Source organism: Nematolebias whitei, chromosome 7 (assembly GCF_014905685.2).
Source record: "Nematolebias whitei isolate Nwh7 chromosome 7, NemWhi1, whole genome shotgun sequence".
NCBI classification, from domain to species: Eukaryota; Metazoa; Chordata; class Actinopteri; order Cyprinodontiformes; family Rivulidae; genus Nematolebias; species Nematolebias whitei.
In genome coordinates, this window is record NC_056504.1 from 15476384 (window position 1) to 15493476 (window position 17093).

The 17093-nt window shown below is 39.7% G+C and overlaps 1 protein-coding gene across 1 annotated transcript; it reads right to left on the reverse strand.

Moving 5' to 3' along the window:
* Nucleotides 1-7324: 7324 nt before the first annotated feature.
* On the reverse strand, nucleotides 7325-14633 carry LOC119412306 (ADP-ribosylation factor-like protein 8B). Its single transcript, XM_037679292.1, has 7 exons — nucleotides 14446-14633; nucleotides 12311-12391; nucleotides 12100-12173; nucleotides 11115-11208; nucleotides 10666-10733; nucleotides 10459-10529; nucleotides 7325-8424 (listed from the first exon to the last, which is right to left on the reverse strand). The coding sequence occupies exons 1-7, from the start codon at nucleotides 14566-14568 to the stop codon at nucleotides 8375-8377; spliced, it is 561 nt and encodes a 186-aa protein (XP_037535220.1). The 5' UTR covers nucleotides 14569-14633; the 3' UTR covers nucleotides 7325-8374.
* Nucleotides 14634-17093: the final 2460 nt, after the last annotated feature.

Below are 17093 nucleotides of genomic sequence, written 5' to 3' on the forward strand. Positions count from 1 at the left end.
TGCTCAATATTAAACATACTGAGTTTGAGTTTGTTAAAAGATTTACTGATGTTGGTTGTACGTCTAATTTTTAATAAGAAGAGAAGAATTTTCCACAAAATGTATTGATTACTGGCAGAAATAAACATTTAGGTTGTTTCAAAGGAACATGTTTGTTTGACAAGAATGATGCTGGACTGTGTTGAATTTTATTTCATTTATTTATTTAAAAGGACAGTGCACATCAATGAATATCGCTAAAGACTATAAACGAGCCAAAGTTAGCACAATGGCTAATTTTTAGCTGTTGTCCTGAGCAAAAATAAAAATAGTTCATACAACAATTGTACAAAACATCACACCCTATAAGTTACACAACTGAAATAGATGTTTCATGAATGATGAGTGATTTTCTTGAAGCCAAAGTGTAAGTTTCTATTTTTAAACTGAACTGTCCCCGTGTCTGACATCTCCTGGAGTTTATTCCATAAATGTGTTCCTCTAAATGACTTTCGCCCAAACCCTGTTCTCCATCTTGTTCCAAGACAGACCAATCTGAAATCTCATATTTAATCTGTTTTTGCAATAATGAACATGAAAAGGTTTATGTCTAAAATGTTAATGTCATTTTGAAGAGAGACTTGATCAGTTTTAACACATTTAGATAAACCAAGAAGTATTTTGCCAGAGTTATCAGTCTTGGAGTTTTAGTCAGATTTGTGTTTTATTCGCGTATCAAGACAAATAAGGAAGACAAAGTACTTCTTCAGACAAGATGAATCATTTTGGTTTCTCTAAAGTGTCTAACTCAAACGGACAGGTTATTATTTAAAGAAAAACATTTACTAATAAAAACTAACATGATGCACATGATTGAAATGGATCAGACTAAGCTTTGATAAAGTGGGGGAGTGGTGGTGCAGAGGTTAGAGAAGGTGGGACTACAATCGGAAAGTCGTCGGTTCGACTCCCCAGACCGACAACATCAAAAAAATGAGTGGGAAAGGTGAAGCACCCACACCTGCCTCCACCCTGGCTTTGGGCCCCTTGAGCAAGGCCCTTAACTCCCACCATCTGCTCCCCTGGGTGTCCTAGATGTCAGCTCTCTGCTCCACACAGAGGGCTACAATATATTTAGGAGAAAATTAGATTTCTTCTTTTTTTAATTCCTTCAAAAAGTGTTTTTGGTGTACAGGGAATCAGACATGAAAAGGTTCATGTTCTCAGCGTGGGGGATTCTGTGAGACACTTTGTGGCTTTACTGTAAACACGTTCCCCCAAAAGTCTAAATGCTGCAAGTGGAGTAAATATTATTTCAAGCATGCCTGGAAGATGTGAAAGATGTTTACGACACAAGTGAAGCATGGAAGGAAATGAAAGTCATTTGACCGTGATAGAAAGAGTCCTGCAGTCACTACTGCTGGAATAACACACACACACACACACACACACAGTCCAGGCTCACCTGTGCAGAGTCAGAAGTGGTCTGTAGGAGTAAAGATAACTTCAGTCTGGAAGTGTTTACACAGAAGAGTAATATGAACACAGCTGATTTATGTTAGGTTTCATTTGTGAGTCACAACGTTCAAGTTCCATGTTGTAAAGATCCACTGAACGCCTCCTGTAGTCAGACATCCATCTCGTAGCGTCACAGGTCCTTGACCCTGACCTCAAAATCCAATATGGCTGCTCTCTGCAGCCAAAGCTGTAAAAGCTGAAGTAATAAACATTTTATTGTTTTTACTTTTGTTGGATTAAATCACATTAACTCTGCTTCACACTCAGTCCTGTATGACCTTTATTACAGGATAAAGCCACTGCTGTCAGATGGTAATGCTAATCAGAGTTAGCGTGCTCACCTGATTAGTCTCTTTAGAATGATTTGTTCAATTATTCTTTGCAGAGATCTAGTAGAGTGCTGTATGAATGGATAAATGAGGACACAGATTGTAGTGTAAAGAGCTTTGAGTGGCTTCATAAGATAGAAAGGCGCTGTATAAGTACAGTTCATTTATCATTTACCATTTACTGAGTACAACAATTAGCAAATCGTACTGGAGCAGGTGCTGAGTTCAGTCTCTGTTACCATGGTGATCTAATCAGGCAACACACACACTTTTTATTTCATTTAAAGCTATTCTAGCTGTCAAAACTTGAAATTAGTGTTTTCAACAGTCAACTGCATGAAGTGTAATAAATGAGTGAAAACAGCTGGATCTGAGTTTTTTGTTGCCAACAGTTACAAGTTGTTTACATTTGAATATTGACACGTACGCTTCAGACAGTCTCGATGTGCGACTGATGTTAAGGTGGTAAAATAATCTAAACAGAGTCAGAGGTAGAACACCAGGTAGAAAACCCAAAAAAGTAAAGTTTTTCTCTCTTCATCTGAAAAGAAACAGCAAAGAAAAGCTGAGAAGACGAGATGTGAGCAGGAGAGTCGTTGCAGAGGAGGAGATCAAGAGGTGGAGAACGTTGAAGCAAGAGCTGGAGCTAAGATCAGTTTCAAATGAGCTTTTAACATCTATTATGACTTTAGGAGCTCATTGAGGAAAAAATACATGTCTTGTCCTTTATGCAAGATGTGTATGTGTATGTATGTTCTTTCTTTACACGTCTCTCTTGTAAATGAGTCCTCCAGGCTCAATAAGACTAACCTGTAGAAATGAAGGTTGAATTGAATATGCTCCACAGGATGCCCTTCTGCTGTTTTCAAAGTAAATGCTTGTCTCCCTTCATGGAGAGAAGAGGGGATTTGGAAATAACCCCCAGCTGTGCCTCAGACTGTCAGGTGTGTGACTTTGAGAACTTGAAATGTAAGAATAACAAAAAAAAATCACAATTTGGATTGTGACATCAAAATCCAAGATGTCCACCATCATATATGTAAAACAGCCTATCCAAACATTTGAGGAAACAATGCTTTCTAGTTATATATTGCTTAAAAGTATGAAATATGAAAAGTATAAAGTATGATTGATTCATGGATTGACTGTGGTAGGTGGTGGGGTCGCAGATGATTATTTTATGATGGCCAAGGCCACCACTTGCCACCCCCTGGCTCCGTCATTGCACTGGTGGTGGATAAAAGTGCTCCCTCTTCACCAGGATCCATCGCTCTGCACTGGCTCAGTCAAGCAAAAACAACACCCACCTCTCTTCTTCTCCAGTGTAACTACTACTCACTCAAATATCTTGCACCACAAACATTAAGGTTCACTTCCGTTCCCTGTTCAATCCCAGTCCAGAAAAACAAACTACAAACATTCACTATTCAAATCCCTCGGTGACGGAGGACATCAGCGCATCGCCTGTTAATGAGACTTACCTTTTACTTAAGCAGACTTGTACACAAATAAACAAATAACTTTACTTGTATTGAGTAAAACTTCAACAGAGCAGCGGTACTTTTACTTGAGTACAATATTTTAGTACTCCTCCCACCTCAGCTGATCATGTGAACAGAAAAAGAGTTTTATTCTCAGTACATTCTTAAAGAAGATTTCAACTAAATGTTGGAGCAGTAAATGTTTCCCGTTTCTCTTTGCAGAAACGGGAAACATTTACTACACATAAAGTACTTTACATATAGAAGATATATTTACATTTCTTTCTTTCATGAGAACTAGTATGGACTGTCAGGATGGTTGAATCAGGTGGAAAACATGTTGTTTTATGTAATGAGTTTAATTATAAAGAACAATCCAACATTTTTCAGTCAGGTCATCTGGACAGTTTTTTTTTTGTGCTGAAACATTTCGCCTTCAATCCAGAAGGCTTCATCAGTCAAGGAAACACACAGCAAAACTGATTCTTCTCCCAACAGCTTACTTCAAAGTGGAACAAACCAGTTCTGCTTGTGATAAGATGGTCTCTTTGGTATGCCCCCCTTCTATTGCCGGCCCTCTTCCTTGTTGACAGTCTTGTCAAACTGGTTGAAAACAACAAAGTCCATGCTCAATAATCCAGGTATACAATCCAACATTTTTCAGTCAGGTCATCTGGACAGTTTCTTTTTTTTGTGCTGAAACGTTTCACCTTCAATCCGGAAGGCTTCATCAGTCAAGGAAAAAGGTTTGTTCCACTTTGGAGTAAGCTGTTTGAGGAATAATCAGTTTTGTTGCATGTTTCCTTGACTGATGAAGCCTTCTGGATCAAAGGCGAAACGTTTCAGCACAAAAAAAGAAATTGTCCAGATGACCTGACTGAAAAATGTTGGATTGTATACCTGGATTATTGAGCATGGACATTTTTGTTGTATAAAGAACAATGTGTTACACCTGTAGGTCATCTTCAGTAACTCTGTTGTAAATAATCCCCCGCCCAGTCTGCAGTCAGGTTTTTGGTTCTTTGTTGTCTCTGCAGCTGTAGACTACACATTCTGTTCTCCGGTGATCCATGAAACCTACTGAACACCACCCACACAGATGTCTACACACACTACCTACCACCAGTGCTTCAATTCAGAAGCCGCTTATTAATCACTGGTTTTACTAAATTACTGTATTTTACGGCATATAAGTTAGGTTTTTTTTGCATAGATGTGTCATTCCTGCGACTTATACACCAAAGTGACTTATATACAGTTTTTTTTTCCATATCCATAACGCAGTTTTTGACTGATGCTTTAAATGTTCATTCATTGACATGAACCAGAGTAAACATTATCGTTTGCAGCCGCTAGATGTGCAAGAGAGCACAATAGGTTTCTGACTACTACTGGTAGGCGTATATGTTGTTCCTGCACCACTACCCCCACCGCCCCCCTGCCAAACATTGACCGTTAAAGTGTATAAATTAAGGAAAAGTTTAACTGAGACACACCTTTTCTATAATTTCGAGCAATCAAATAATTGTTTTTGTGTGTTAATCTTGTTAAATTTTGAAGAACTGCAACAGCAAGTCCTCTCGTGCATGCTCCCACGGCCACCAATCGATTTTTGGCACGACACCGGCCCACATTTCACGGGCATCAGCCGTGATAATAAGTGCAACTTATACGTCAAAGTGACTTATAAATGTTTTTTTCCTCTTCATGATGCTTTTTTTTTTTTTTTGACTGATGCGACTTATATGCTGGAAAATACAGTATATTAAATAAAACATTTGTTCAAAAATAACAGTTGCTCTGTGCAGCTTCAGCTAGAGGGTTCTTTACTGGATCTTTATTTGGGATATTTATTAGATATTACTGGGATAGTTCAAATTTACTTTGAGATTCAGTAAAATCTGATCATTGTTCATGATATTTTGACAAGAGCCAGACAAAAACATCCACACATGCACAATTACATGATTGCTCGCCTTTAATAGTGACAGACCATAACGATATTGATCTTCAGTTCTTTACCATGCACACAATGAAAATGTACAGTGACCATGCCGAGTTCTTTCATTTTAAAATGAACATGTTTTGTGTCCCATTTCCTAAAAAGTAGTTTTCTGGAGACAAGACAGTTCTGCCTGTGACGGATCTCTCCTCAAAGAAAGTACTGAGTTCAGCTTGAGTGAGAAGAACCGACTTGTTTTCTGTACTTCAGCGTTCTTTGTAAATGAAGGTGTCTGTAGTTTTTAAGTGAGAACTCCATTAAGTCAGGCCTGTCACTCAGATATATGTGCTATAAAATCCTTTGAACTGACCTTTAACCCACCTGAAGGACATCACAGGACACCTGCTGGACCCCCTGTAATGTTCCCACTGGGTTGGTAGTTCCGTGGACAATGCTGTGAACATGGGACTGTATTACATCCTGAAACACCTCCAGAGTTGCGTAAGGATCCTGTTTGTGGACTTTAGTTTGATGTCACTACCATCTACTAGTGGATCACCTGCTTCCTGACAAACAGGAGACAGCAGTTGCAGATAGGAAAGGTCTCTTCTGATACAGGTACCATCTGCACTGGTGCCCCCCAGGGCTGTGTCCTCGATTCACTACTTTTTCCCCAATGTTCCCCAATTTACATCTCATCACACCCAGCTGGTGAACTGAAGTTTGCAGTTTACAATAAAAATGCTGACGTGTCTACATACCGAAGAACGGCTGAGACTAATGAGACAACAGTGGACCTCAGACCACTGCCAAAACAGCAACACCTCACCCCATCTGGCTGGCCTGTACAGACCTTCAAGTTCTCTGGAACCACTGTTTTCCAAGACTTTCCTCAAAAAGGTCCAGCAGAGGAAGTATCCTGCAACAACTAAGGAAGTTTGGTCTGCCACAGGAGCTGTGATCCAGATCTACACAGTAATGGGTGAAGCAGTCCTGTGTTTTTTTTTCTTCAATGTGGTTTGGAGCAGCCACCAAACACGGCAGGAGTTGACTGTAATGAGCTGTATGAACAGCATAAACATTCATCGGTGCTCTCATCCTTCCTCTGGGACTTGTTCATCTAGAGTATCAGGAAACGGGCAGGAAATATGACCTCTGACCCCTCACGTCCTGGACACAATTTTTATAAACTCTTCTCTTCTAGCAGGAAACATAAAAGTGAGCAAAACTATCTGCCACAAGAACAGTTTCTCTCCTCGGGCCATCTCCCTGAAGGACTGAGCTGTAACAGTTTGAATCAGCTTCTGGTGCCAATTACACACTTGGCTAATAATAAGTCAGAATCTGATTTATAAATTTAACACTCATTAAGGTTTCTTCTGAACTGCCAACAAACCTTTGTCAAGAAAAACTGTGCAGAAAGTCAGAATGTGTTCATGCTGCTCTACAAATTAGAATAAAACTGGAAATGACCTTTCCAAAGGCCTCTGCTGCCATCTGGTGGTGAAAACATCAAACTGCCGATCTCACGAAATGAACAAAGACATTACATATAAAAACAAAATTTATTAGCAATCACAGGGAAAGAATGCATGACATTTATAGAAGCAATTGAATAAAAATGCTAACGTCTTATTTACAGTCAGCAACTGAATGTGAACAAGCCCTGCACGTGCACGTATAAACTGCAAAGAAGCTTCTTATCCCACAGCTTTCTGCAAAGTGACACACGCCATGTGAACAGCCCCTCACTGCTGCGGTCCCAACAATCCAGAACTACAATTAGGATGGTCCTCTTCAGACAGACCTGTTGGTAAACAGTGTGAGCGTGACGACATGCAGGGTGTGACTCAACCCACTCCAGAGACTCGCACAAACAGAACAAATACTGATTGAACTGCATCCACCACCAGACAAGCAGACAGTGGCTAAACCTTAGAAATCATAATCTGATCAATACAAAGAAACACCACGTTCTTGAAAAAGTCGCATACAGACATCCAGTTGTTACAAAAGCTCATGTGGATTTGGACAGTGTGAAAAGATGAACCACATCCATCTTCAAAGTCCTCCGCTCTGTGTGAGCTCAGTCTTCATGACTAACACTGGCTTTCCATCATCCAAACAAATAAAACATGTTTCGAGACAGACACCTGGGGGTGTTCAGGCTCCTAATGTTAAAAAAAAAAAATCCCTAAACAACCTGAGATGCAACAATTAAAACCATATTTCATAAAGTACAGAGAAGACTTCAACAGCATTCAATTTACCAACAATGTAACATTTTCTCACGTGTTTATACTTCACTCTTCCCCTTCAGTACCGTCCTGTTTTACACACTGAAATGAGTTTACATGATTATGAAACATAAAAGAGATTGTCGAGTAGTGGCATTAAGTGTAATGAAGGGATCTACGCAGCGTCTGTTCTGAGTCTTTATGTGTAATCGTGGGTTAATAACTTCATTGGGTAATAACTGTCTGATTGGGACTCTCTCAGTCAAAGGCACTTAGAATTTGTTTGGGGAATTTTCGCCTCGAGACACATCAGCCACTCAAAACTCGTACTTTCTACTAAAATCTTAAGTTTTGTGTAAACTTGTCACTTGAGACACTTCCACGCGCCAACAGAGATCATTATGCATTAACAAAAGAAACTAGTTTGCAAATACCTGCTCAAAGCTAGAATAAACCTTGTTCAAGTGAGCGCTGAATGTTGGACAGGAAATGAAGCAGATGTTTGATGGTGGGGGCAGAGGAGCTCCAGCCTCATGTCAGGAAACAGCAAACTGAACAATTAGAGTTCTGGAAGGTGTAAAAAACAAACGTGTACACAAACACAGCATGTCCAGAGCAAGTAGTGATAAGGCCTGACGCGTGTGAACCATCACTAGCACAGTAGTGCGACTTCAGATGGGTGGGGTGACGGTAGTGCTGCACATGAGGGGAGTGGGGGGTTACACATCTACAGTAGTGTACAGGGTGAAGCAGGTGGTGGTGGTGAGCAGAGAGCTGGATTACTTCAGAGGCAGTGCGAGGGATGACTGTCGAGGACCCGTGACCAGAGGGGAGGAGGGGGCTGAGGCCAGAGGATCGACTGGGCGGAGGGGACAGGCATCTTCAACTTCAGCTTCTCCGCGACTTTGAGTGCTGTATGAGCCACTGCAGGGTGATATCTGCAGGTGGGGGAGGGAAACAATGAGACAGAAATATTTCAACATATTAATAATAATAACTAGAGACATTGCATTTCCTCTGAAAATGCAGAGTGAATGCTAAATGCTAAAAGCTGCCGAAGAAGCTGAAACCAGCTGAAAAGGTTTTGTTGCTGAACTGTTGATTTGAGTTGAATTTGAACAGCTGACATGAAAGCAGGAAAATAAAATCAGAAAACGTCAGGATTGTGCAGAAAAAGATGAACAGAGCAGAAATTATGCAGAAATGAGCAGAATAAGCAGAACCAGGCAGGGAGGCTGAATACATTACAACAAAATGTGAAATTAAAGCAGAAACGAGCAGAGAAAGCGCTGAACGGAACATAAACAGCTCAAACTACGGTGCCTTGTGAAAGTATTCAGCCCCCTTGAACTTTTCAACCTTTTGACACATTTCAGGCTTCAAACATAAAGATATAACATTTTAATTTTTTGTGAAGAATCAACAACAAGTGGGACACAATCGTGAAGTGGAATGAAATTTATTGGATGTGTCAAACTTTTTTAACAAATAAAAAACTGTAAAGTGGGGCGTGCAATATTATTCGGCCCCCTTGCGTTAATACTTTGTAGCGCCGCCTTTTGCTGCAGTTCCAGCTGCAAGTCTCTTGGGGTTTGTCTCTATCAGTTTTGCACATGGAGAGACGGAAATTCTTGCCCATTCTTCCTTGTTGACAGTCTTGTCAAACTGGTTGAAAACAACAAAGTCCAAGCTGGAGTTTCTTAGAAACTGTCCAGATGACCTGACTGAAAAATGTTGGATTTTATACCTGGATTATTGAGCATGGACTTTGTTGTTTTCAACCAGTTTGACACGACTGTCAACAAGGAAGAGGGCCGGCAACGGAGGAGGGGCGTACCAAATAGACCATCTTATCACAAGCAGAACTGGTTTGTTCCACTTTGGAGTAAGTTGTTGGGGGAAGAATCAGTTTTGTTGTGTTTTCTTGACTGATGAAGCCTTCCAGACCGAAGGCGAAACATTTTAGCACAAAAAAAAAAAGAAACTGTCCTGATGACCTGATTGAAAAATGTTGGATTGTATATCTGGATTATTGAGCATGGACTTTGTTGTTTATATCTTTATGTTTTGAAACCTGAAATGTGGCAAAAGGTTGAAAAGTTCAAGGGGGCCGAATACTTTCGCAAGGCACTGTATTTGAAAGACGCAGAAAAGGTGGAAATTAGCAATAAGACTTGCATAAAAAAGGCTATAATTAGCTGAAGAATAACCACAAAGTAGCTGAAAAAATCTTCAAATAGCAGAAAGAAGCTGAAAGCAGAAGCAAAATAGCTAGAAAAAAGCTAAAAAGAAGCCAAAGGAAGCTGAAATTAGCAAAAAGAAGTTGAAAAAGCTGAACAAATGCTGAAATGAGCATGAAAAGGTTTTAAGCAGCACAAAGGACTTGAAGGATGTGAAGAGAGCTCACTATTTTCAATGAGAAAAGGACAAAAAAAACTAAATAATTCAACAAGCACAAACTGCTGAAATACCAAACGTCGTAGCAGGAATGTCTTGAACGAGCTGAACGTTTTGAGACATGAATTGTTAAACTAGCAGAATGAGTTATGTTCCCAATGTGCTCAATGATACTAAAATATTACCATTAATATGTGTACAGTACAAAGTAAAATCTCAGAAAGGTAATCTTTCAATCAACGGATCATTGTTCTAATTCCGAGTTTTTCCTGTCTGGAAAAAGTGAAAGTCATTTTCCAGGTTTTCCTGTTTTGCTGGAAACCCCGTCAGTGGTTTGTTTCTCCATCGTTCTATTTCACCTTTTAGTTCAGTGGTCATGATTTCTTTTCGGTGAATAACATTTGCAGCAAGTTTTTTTTTTCTTTCTAATTTATTGTATAATTAAGTAGAAGCAGACAGTGGCTATCTATTCACAACACTGTTTAAATTGAAGACTTTTACAGAGACTTCCTCATAACTGAAGATAATCTTAGGATTAGCTGTTCTATCTTGAGTCTCCATCGTCTGATATTTACCAATGTTGTCCTTCTCTTTGCAGGAGACAGAGTAGCAGCAGATCTCTCTGTCCTGGATGGCAGACAGGTTCCTACAAAAGGTCAAGATGGTAAATAATGATTACAGACACACCACTCATTATTATTCTGTCAGGGACCACTGCTTCTCTTTTAATCAAAATAAGGTTTAATACACACAAGCACTAAATAAAATCAAACATTTCTTACATTTTCTCAATAAGTTGCTTTTCATCAAGTGAGTTGGATAAGTCGCGTTTGTTCCCAAGAACAAGAACCTGAAAAAATAAGGGCAAAAATCAATTTACTGATCAATTGTTAATGCAGAAAAGAATCAGTGTTATCACATTTTAATTGGCCACAGTAAGTCCAGTCAGGACAAGATGCACAGCCTGAGGGGAGTGATGAGACACAATCACAAACAGCCTCAAAATAATGACCTCAATGTAATAAAGCTAAACTTAAATTGCTCAGATTAAAAAAATGAACACACAGTAAAACGTCATCCCTCCTGAATCACAAAGACTAATGTGCTGCAGTCGTTACCAATTCTGAATGAGTCACTGTTTGTGATTGAAGTCACTTGATCCACAAACATAAGTCCAAGATCAAACCAGAAACATGAAGAGCTGTTCTGAAGGTCACAAAGAGCCTCTTACAGGAATCCCTTGTAGCTGTGGTTTTTCTAAAAGGTTGTGCAGTTCGTTTGTGGAAGCCTCGATTTTCTCTCTGTCAGCTGCATCCACCATATAACTGCAACAAAAAGTAATTAATTCATTAATCTGTTCGGGATCGACCAAATGGCAAACACACCAGGACATAAAATGATTACCGTAACTTCTGGACTGTTGAGTGCGCCTGAACATAAGCCACGCCCACTAAATTTTAAAAAGAAAATGCACTTGTCTGTAAGCCATGGGTGTCCATGTTGTAACATGAGATGTTTACACAAAGATTTTTTTTTTTACTTTTAATTAAATACGTACTGGTAACATACACAAATACGTGCAATAAATGTTATTTTCTGATCAGTGTCTGTAACACAGATGGTAAACAAATAAAAAAATACAGTAGCCTACCAGGAAGTCATTAACATAAAATAAGATCACTTTGACCACCATTGATCACTATCTTCATCTTCCTCCTGCACATTGCACCTTTGAGCTTGTGCCGTCCTCTTCACCACGCAGCTGCCTTTCTAAACCCGTTGGTGATGGAGGATTGTTTTACACTGCTCCTCTGTCGGGATCCACTGGCAGACTTGAGCAAAAGCTGCTCTTCGCATGCCGTCAGTTTTAGTAAACAATTTCTCACGGCCAGTCATCCAAGCCTCCCACTGAGCTCGGAGTGCCACATTAATGCACAATTCACATTTCGAGTGGCTCTAAATACTTCAATGTGCCCCCCTGAGCTGCTATGCGAGTGCCTGGGTGAGAAGAGGATAATTGCTTTGGCGGCATGAAGCTCGTTAGCTCCCACCCCCCCACAAAAAATAATAATAAATTAGCTCCAGCATTGTATAAGCCACAGTGTGTTCAAAGCACGTGAAAAAAGCAGCGGCTTATAGTCCGGAAATTACGGTAACCAATTAATGATCAACTGTTACGAAACCTTTTCACGTGCTCAACAAAAAGTCGAACTTACACAATAGCATTGACTCCTCTGCAGTAGCGCTCCCACATGCTTCTGAAGCGAGGCTGTCCACCTATGTCCCAAATCTGGACAACAAAGACACAGTCAGGGATAAAACATGTAATACAAACAGGTTGTTGCACTAAAGCTGCACTAGAATGTGAAATATGATCAAAAATAACTCCAGCAGAGCAATTATAAGTAACTTTTGTTATCAGTTTACCTTTATTGTCACATTGCCTTTAGTGACCTTCCGCATGTTGAAGCCGACTGTGGGAATCATGTCATCACTGAACTGTCCCGACTGCACGAGGCGGATAAAAAAAGAACAGAAGGCAACGCATTAATGGATGCTGCATCCTGCATTGCTCAAGGCTGTTTTCATCTGATTGGAAGGCCTCACGTGGATGTGAATCATCTTTCTCTGTGCAAGACTAAATTAAGAAATGATTTGATCATGGAGAATTATTTTCCCCATGATGGATTAGAAACTGTTTAACCCCTTGAATCACGATGAGACGATTATTGTGTCATCACAAAAGATTCAATTGTAGATGTACATCTAATGATTACTTTAAGTTTCATTACAATTCTTCCAGCGTCCTGATGCATGCTCAATAATCCAGGTAGGTAAATATTGAGTCAGGTCCTCAGGATGGATTCTACAGAAAATAATCCATCCAGAGGACCTGACTTAACCTTGTTAGAATTCTTCCAGTGGTTCATGAAACATTTTGCTAACATACAAATACAAACTACAGACAAAAACAATACTATTGACTGTATTTTCCTTTCATTGACAAGTGACATTTAAAAAGCCAGCAGTGCAGTAAACTACACAAGCTAACAAGCCAAAACAGGACCTTCACACATCTGCAGCCCTCCTTAGCTCTTTGCTTTCTATGGAGGCCCATTATTTTGTCTCCTTCAGCTCATCAAATGTAGCTTAAACAGAGGTGAGTAACTCAGGTGACTGAAGGCATCCTCAAACCTCAGGAAAATGAAATGTAGCCCGACAAGTTCTGATGCTTCTGGTTGTTTATGAACAAACAGAAAGCTCCTGAAAGCTTTAGTTTAGGTTGGTGTGTACATTGAGGGTTAAACCAGTTATTCTGTTGGTTATACTGGCCAAAGCTACATAGTTTGGGTTTGGTTTGTGGATTTCATAACAAGAAGTGAACACTAGCTCTTCTAAAGACAAGTTTTTGTTCGCTTGTCTTATCAAATTAAGAATCTAATGAGGAACTACTAAATATTTGAAAAAATAAAAGTATTAAATATTCTGATAGTACTAAGAAAAAAGTATCGTGATGCATGCTCAATATTCCAGGTAGAAAAATTTAAAAAAGTTCAATCTAAAAACAACATTGTTTTGTTTTTTGAATGTCCAGAGGACCAGATTTAACTTTTTTAGCTACTAAGAAAAAGGTTAAAAATGTCATACAGTGCTGCGTGTCTAATATATTACAGGTCAGAGAGTTTGAACGCATTTAGATTTTATAATCGTGGATATAACTGCATGTTTCATGTAAAACCAATAATACATTCAGTCTGCAGATAGAAATATTGCACATGGTGTCACACGTATGCGTTCAGGCTAAATGTTAAAACTTTATGCATAAACTGTGTGTTATAAATATGTTCATAATGCACATTAAAGAGGATCTCTTAAAGGCTTTTGTAAAAATGTTGTGACTCATATTTGGCCTGGGCCCAAACCAGAACAACCCATCAGAGACTGAGGAAGTGAAAAGGTAGGGTGGGTCAGAACCAACAACAAGTTGACAGAAATGGCTTATCTTAAAAAGCAAACAATAAAAACCTATAGCCTACAATAACAACACGGCCACTTCTTCAGAGTAGAAAGTGTCCAGCAGGTTTAACCATTCCTCTATACCCTCACTGGATTGCTCAATAGGTCCAAGACAGATCTAGGTTTTTATAAACAGCTGTTACATGTAAACTAACCAGAACCAGAACAGAGCCTGAAAACACTGAACCACAGCTCCACCGTCGACAGCTTGTCACAGCAGATACTTTCTGCCAGATAAGAGGAAGCTGTTTTGAAAGTAAAGCTGAGCTCCGTGTTGTTGATGTTGACACACCAGGAGTTAAACACGTCTGCTCACATGACAGCCCGACACAAGCTCGTCATTCCACAGGCTAGCTAAACAAACTGTTAGCAACCACCGCAGAAACTTTTATTTTTCTCATCCCCCCACCAGAGACTAACCAGTTATTATTTCCACCCAGCACCTAAACTACATTGTAACACAGAATGCTTCCTCCACAACCTCTCCTCCTCCCAAGCAGGTACTAACTCCAGCTGGGCCCTCTTGGCTAACGTTAGCTACTTACTGCAATTACGTTGACAAATGTGGTTTTTCCCGAATACTGAAGACCCACTAATGTGAGCTCCATCTCTTCTTTCCAAAAGAGCGACCTGAACCAGTCTAAGAGTCTGTTTATGAGGGCCAGCATCTTGAGTATCGGAGTAGCTGGTATCCCTAAAGCCGTCTGTCTGAACTCAGGAAGCCTCTGGCTGCTGTGTCATGTCGTCATGTGATGTGAGCCGCTGACCGATGGCCACGCCCCCTCTTCTTCTTCTACGGTTTTGGGACCAAATGAGCTCCACTACACTTTTTCCAATTTTTATAATTAAAAGCGTCAAAGTATTTAACTGGGATTTTATGTGATGGACAATGTAGCACATGTGAAGTGGAAAGAAAACGTCATGGTTTTATTTTTTTTATTTTTATTTTTGCAAATAAAAATCTGTAAAGTGTGGCATGCAGAGGAATCAATAACCACCTTTTACTGATTCATTACCACTTGTTTTCAAAAACACTTCTTTGCTGAACAGCTCAAGCTCAGTCAGATGGGACAGAAAGCAGCTGTGAACAGCAAATGTCAAATCTTGATACAGATTCTCATTTGGATTTATGGCTGGACATTGAAAGGATTGAAAGGGTATTCTAACTCATGACTTTGCTTCAGTGTAAACCATTCCAGATCAGACTGGATGCTGTCCCCCATCCGAATCTCAAGTCTTGTGCAGCCTCTTTTCTTACATGACTGACCTGGATTTTTTTTCCTCATCTTCCCATCACATTCAGGGTCAGTGTTGTTGTTTTTTTTTTTTTTAACCACACGTGCTCTCTTTGCCTAGACTGTCGTTTGCTGGACGTCCATGTCTTGTTATGTTCGCAGTAGCACTGCTGGATTGAACAGTCCTTTGAGAGCTGTTCAAAGCGTGCAGGATCTTGTTTCATAATCTAACCCTAACCATCTCAAAAACCCTTCCCCTGAATTATCTGGTGTGTTCCTTGGTCTTCATGATGCTGTTTGATCACTGATGTTCTGTAACAAACATCTGAGGCCTCCCCAGAACAGCTGGGGATTAAAGGTGGACTCTAACTAATTAGTCGACGCCTGAAGACAAATGGTAGAAATTCAGTTTGAGATATCACAGTAGAGGACTGAGTACAAATGAATTCTACATTTCAGGCTTTATTTGTAAAAGCCGTGAAAACCATGTATCACTTTTATTTCCATTTTACAATAATGTGGCAAACTGTGATGATGTACTTGTGTTGTAAGGACACAGTATACACAGCAGTTCTGACTGATTTTAGATCTTATTGTAAAGAAACTATAAAAAAACTTTATTTGATCTTTAGCTAAATCACACTTCATTGCTGCTTTTCAGTGTTTTGCTCCATCCATCCATCCATTATCTTTACCCACTTATTCCATTTTGGGTCACGGGGGTCGCCGGTGCCCATGTCCAGCAATCACTGTGCGAGGGGCGGGGTACACTCTGAATGGGTCGCAAGTCCATCACAGGGACACATAGAGACAAACGAGACAAACAACAATTCACTCTTTCACTCACACCTAGAGACAATTTAGAGTTACCAATCAGTCTAACATGCATGTTTTTGGTTTGTGGGAGGAAACTGGAGTACCCGGAGAAAACCCACGCATGCACGGAGAGAACATGCAAACTCCACCCAGAAAGGCCCCTGGACCAGGGTTTGAACCAGGGACCTGCTTGCTGAGAGGCAGCAGCTCTACCAGTTGTGCCACTGTGCTGCCCTTGTGTTTTGCTCTGTCCTTCTAAATCATGATTTTTAAAAACATGTGTGCATTTAATAAAACATCTAAAAAGATAAATGTTTTAAAAACTTACTCTGATTTTCCAAGTCAAATTTGTGTTTAAAGATTTTGGAGTGATTTTCTCTTTCCATGACATGAACACACCAAAAAATATAAAAAAAAAATCACTGTAATGCCACTTGATTGTTGATATGTACTGATGACTATCCATGCTGCTGATCTCATGCTGTTGATTTATTTCATGTTGCTGTGCCTGTGTTCATTCACTCATCTGCTCACACAGGCTCATGTTCGTGCTGCTGTTTGGTGTATTGTTTCATACTACTGGTGCTTAGTGTATTCTTAGTTTAGCGTATTTCTTAGCTCATATCTTAGATCTTATTACTGTTTTTCTTAACAATTTATACTTTTGTTGGATGTAACTGGGACCGTGTACACAATTTTGTTCCACCACATGTACCACATGTGATGTGAATGAAAATAAACTTGACATGACATTCTTGTTGAAGTTGTACCCCCCCGACCACACACACACACACACGCACACACACACACACACACACACACACACACACACACACACACACACACATACACACATCCTGCTAAAGAAGCACAGACTGTCGTTTCTGAATGAACTGTTAATTTTTCATACAAATCCACAATTTTAAATATTGGTCAAATTAAATGATCACAAAATTGTGTCTCCTGAGCAAGTTTTGTAGACAAGTCGTGATATCACATGTAACACTGCCTGTCTGTCCATCATGAAACTGATGCAGATTATTTAAAAAATGACAAAAAGTTTGTTGAATGAATGGTTGTCTGATCAATCAATCTGCTTCTAACACAAACCTCACCGTTTTTCACAATTTGTGCTGTTCACA